General features: G+C 69.4%; 1 protein-coding gene across 2 annotated transcripts; it reads right to left on the reverse strand.

Annotated features, from left to right (window-relative positions):
* Positions 1–1,222: 1,222 nt before the first annotated feature.
* ISLR (immunoglobulin superfamily containing leucine rich repeat) lies at positions 1,223–3,985 on the reverse strand. Of its 2 annotated transcripts, XM_062206478.1 has the most exons (3): positions 3,898–3,985; positions 3,677–3,793; positions 1,223–3,098 (listed from the first exon to the last, which is right to left on the reverse strand). In XM_062206478.1, the coding sequence occupies exon 3, from the start codon at positions 3,088–3,090 to the stop codon at positions 1,798–1,800; it is 1,293 nt and encodes a 430-aa protein (XP_062062462.1). In that variant the 5' UTR covers positions 3,091–3,098; positions 3,677–3,793; positions 3,898–3,985; the 3' UTR covers positions 1,223–1,797. The 2 variants fall into 2 exon arrangements, with proteins under 2 accessions (XP_062062462.1, XP_062062461.1); XM_062206477.1 differs by having other exon boundaries at positions 1,223–3,095; positions 3,677–3,985.
* Between the last annotated feature and the right edge of the window lie 200 nt (positions 3,986–4,185).

Below are 4,185 nucleotides of genomic sequence, written 5' to 3' on the forward strand. Positions count from 1 at the left end.
CGGGGGCTGGGACTTGCAGAGGCTGGGGGCCCGCGGCCACCCTGCCGATGTGGCTCCAGGAGAGATGGGCGCCCCACACCCATACCCAGGCTCTACCCCCACCTCCCAGGCTCTGGCTCCGCTGCAGCCAGTAACAGAATGTCCCAGTCTGTGGGCCACAGGGAGAAGCCCAGGAACCAGTCGCTGGGGCGAGAGCGGGCGGGTGGGGCTGGTGAGTCAGAGCCCTGGGTCTGCTCCGCGGGAGGGGCGGGCACCCGGCTGGAGATGAGTGGCTCCAAGAAGTGTCAGGGAGGGGTGGGCAGCCCCAGAGGGGCCTGTGAGCCGCAGGCCAGGGGCAGCAGAGACATCAGAGTGGCACAGCTGCGCCCTTCTCCCGGAAGCCACGCCCACTCCCTGGGACCAGGGCCGGAGACAGTCCAAGTCCAGTTAGAACAGTGGTCAGGCCTTGGAGCCTCACCCAAGGCGGCCCGGCGCAGGGGCTCCTTGCTGCCCCTTGCAGACTGGAGTCTTCCAGGAGCTGCTGGGGCCGGGGAGGCGGAGGCGGAGGCGGAGGCGGAGGCGCTGTGTGTGCGCCAGAAGGCGGGGCGGGGGCTGGCGGCCGGCCAGGCCCCATGGTCCTCCAGCCTCCACTCTGCTGAGCTCAGCAGTGCTGGGGGCTCCGGGCAGGAGGTGGCGTCTCTGCCATGGTCCCTCAGTGTTGCAACGGCGCGGGAAGGAGGCGGCAGGGAGACGCAGCTGTCACCCAGCTCAGTGGGGGGCTCTGACCCCACGCGGGAGCTCCCTGTCCCGGGAGACCCCCCACCCCCTGGCACCTTCCTCTGGGAGCGACTTTCCCTCCTGGCTTCTCCAGGCATCCTCCGTCTCTCCCCCTTCTGAGGGCCCCATCTCCTCCTCGCCTTGGCTCTCACCTCCTGTTCATTCCTAACACCTCCCCCAGGACTGGGCGGGGCCAGAGATGCTGCAGCCCAGGCCCCTCTGCTCCCCCCACCCCTCCCCATTTCCCAAATGCCTGAGGCGGAGGAGCCGAAGCTGGCTGAAAGCCCTGCTCGGTCACCAGCGCCGGTGAGCCTCTGCGGCTGGCGTCAGGAAGCTCAGCCGCCCCTCCCGGTGGGGGCTGCGTGGGCCCGAGTAGGCAGGCGGGCTGGCCCTGCCGCCCCTGCTGCCCCGCGTGCCAGCCCTGCCAGTGGCTCCTAGCAGCAGACACAGCTCCAGGCAGTCTCGAGGGAGCATCGGCCATGCTGTTTATTGCTCTGCAGCCCCCCCGTCCCCCCGCCAGCCGGCTTCGCGGGAGGAGTGGGCTACAGGTGTGCACTTGGAGACGCAGGTGTTCCAGGACTGGGGGTGCAGCTGAGGGAGGAGGAACGAGAGCAGAAGAGGGAGAGGCGCTTGGGCCCCTCAGGTCTTGTCTGAGGCAGGGGCAGAAGGAGCCCCCAGCCTGTTGTCAGAGGAGCCGGCATGGGTCACAGGGGCCCCAGCACCACCTCACTGTCCCCACTCTATCCTGCCCCTGCCCGTCCACTTGTGGCTGCCTCCCCGCCGGCTGCTCAGCCAAGGCGCCTGCAGTTCCAGCACCCAGGCCCGGGTGGGGGTGGGGAGGGGCAGGGCAACACCCCAGCGACACCGCCTGCAGCAGTGGCCCCACAGTCACTGAGTTCTGGGGTCCAAGCCTGTCCTGTGCAGGTCTGGAAACGGGGTGGGGGTGGCAGCAGGGAGCCAGAAGATGCTGGACAGGGAGGTAGGAGGATGTGAGGGCACCCCCAACCCCAGCAGCGTGGTGAGGGGCACCGGGGGCCCGGGCTAGAAGGCAGCGAGGAAGAAGAGGAGGAAGAGGAGGAGGAGGAGGGGGCTCTGGCCCAGCAGCAGCAGGCCTGGGGGCCGCGGCCCGGGGACGGCTTCCCCCACCACGGCAGCCTCGGGGCTGCCGGGGCGGCTGAGGTAGATGATGACCACGCTGTCCTCGGGCCCCGACGGCTGCACCTCGTTGTCCACGGTGTAGCAGCCCCTGCTCTCGGCAGCCTTGCTGTGGAACCTGCGCCCCAGTGCGTCCTCGCCTCCCTCACCCGGTGCGGCCAGGGCCACGTTCACGGAGCTCTGGGCGCTGCCCAGCTCGTTGGTGGCCAGGCAGCTGTAGGTGCCCTCATCCGCCTTGCCAAAGCCGGGGATGAGCAAGCTGCCGTTGGCAAAGGCCCGGAAGCGGGGCTGGCTGCTGGCACCCAGAGCGCGCCCACCCGGGCCCACATTGGGACTGGCGATCTCCACGGCGCCTCCAGATGTCTGGATGTGCCAGTGCAGCTGGGGGGCCGGCTGCCCGTCCGTGTCACAGTGGAGCGCCAGCACGAAGCCGGGCCGTAGCTCGGTGCCGTCCTGGCTGGGCTGGTAGCTGAGCTGTGCCGAGGGCGCTGAGCAAGGCAGTGGCGGCAGGCGGCTGAGTGGCGTGCCCTTGAGCACGTGGGGCGAGGAGCAGGCGACGTTGTCCTGTTCCGGGATGGACACGGCCGAGGCCAGGGCCCACGCCTTGAGCCACACGATGCTGCAGGTGCAGTCGAAGGGGTTGTCGTTGATCTGCAGGTGGGACAGCGCGGTGAGGGGGGCAAAGGTGCCCTCGGCCAGCGTGTGCAGCCGGTTGTGGTTGAGCTGCAGCGAGCGCAGAGCGCGGAGGCTGTGGAAGGCGTCGCGGGGGATGGCGGTCAGCTCGTTGCTGTCCAACTTGAGCAGCTGCAGGGCCCCGAGCGCGTGCAGGTCGCTCCAGGCAAAGTCGGACAGGAGGTTGTGGCTGAGGTCCAGGCTCTTGAGATGGCCTAGGGAGGCCAGGGCGCCGGCGGCCACCCTGCGGATCTCATTGTGCGCCAGCCACAGCGACTGCAGCAGGGGCACCTCCCGGAAGGCGCCCTCCGGCAGGCTCGGCAGCCGGTTGGCGGACAGGCTCAGGGTGGTCACGTTGGCTGGGAAGCCGAGCGGCACGGCCTCCAGGTCCCGGTAGGCGCAGTCGGCGATCTGGAAGCCGTACTTCTCGCCGCAGTCACAGGGCTCGGGGCAGGCCCGCACCATGCCCAGGAGAGCCGCCCAGCAGAGCAGATGCAGTTCCGGCATCCTACCTGCTGCAGAGACCCCGCGGTCACCGGGAGGCCTCCGGCCCCGCCCCACGCCAGCCCGTCCCCGTCGGAGGCCCCCTGCGCTGCAGAAACGGGAAACCGAGGCGCAGAGAAGGGCCCGGGCTTGCTCAGGTCCCACGGCCAAGGCAGTGCAAAGACAAGATGGAGAGGTCCCAGGCCCCTCCTCCCCCTCCTCCTCCTCTTCCCCCTCCTCCTCTGGCTGACTTTAAATCTGTTTTGCAGCCCTCCCACATCCTGGCCGCAGTCCCTCCCCTCCCCAGCCCGGCAGGCTCGCCCTGTCCCAGCCCCAACAAGGCCCCTTGTACGGGGCACTCCGCCCCTCGTCCCACCTGCCCCCTCCAGCCATGACCCCAGCCATCACACCCTGGCCCCTTCCGTGCCAAAAGCGCGGGGCAGCTGCCTAACTCAACGCCCCCTAGGACCCCTCTGCCGACGCGGGCTGGGCCAGCTGCTGGGTTTTCCGGGGCCTGGCGTGGAGAAGTAGCAGACACCCCTGCCCGGCACCTAGCGAGGTGGCCTCCCACGCCCCTGGGTCCCACGGAGGTCCACTGTTCCCCCCTCACCTTCACACTCCTGGTCCCCCGGCGGCCGGGCTCACCCTCCTCCAAGATGGAACCAACCGACAGCAAAAGACGGAGTTGACCCCAGGCTCCGGATGGCCTAGGGCGTCCACGAGAGGACTGGACAGGGCGGGAAGGGTGTCTGACCCCTGACCCCGCTCCACCGTCTCTCAGCCCGCCCAGCGCCACAGGCTGCTCCCCAGTCCAGGCGGCCCACACCCTACCTCCTTCTAGCCTCGGCAGCCAGGGCCCCGGTGACACCGGAGTGGACGGACGGAAGAGACGCCAGATTTGGGGGTTGTGTTTTTCTCGGCCTCCCTCCCCCGGGCCTCCCTCCCACTTTTAGCAGCTTCGACTTCCTTAAAGACACAGCGCTGTCTGGACGGGGTCCCGAGGGCTGGGGGGGGGGGGGGGGGGCGGATCCCGCGAGGGTGGGGGGAACCTCAGGGAGGTGGGGGCTCGAAGCTCAGGTCCAGCTCCACAAAGGGGGTGTGTGTGTCCGTGTGTGAGTG

The sequence above is a fragment of the Lepus europaeus genome, chromosome 11 (assembly GCF_033115175.1).
Source record: "Lepus europaeus isolate LE1 chromosome 11, mLepTim1.pri, whole genome shotgun sequence".
In the NCBI taxonomy this organism is placed as follows: Eukaryota; Metazoa; Chordata; class Mammalia; order Lagomorpha; family Leporidae; genus Lepus; species Lepus europaeus.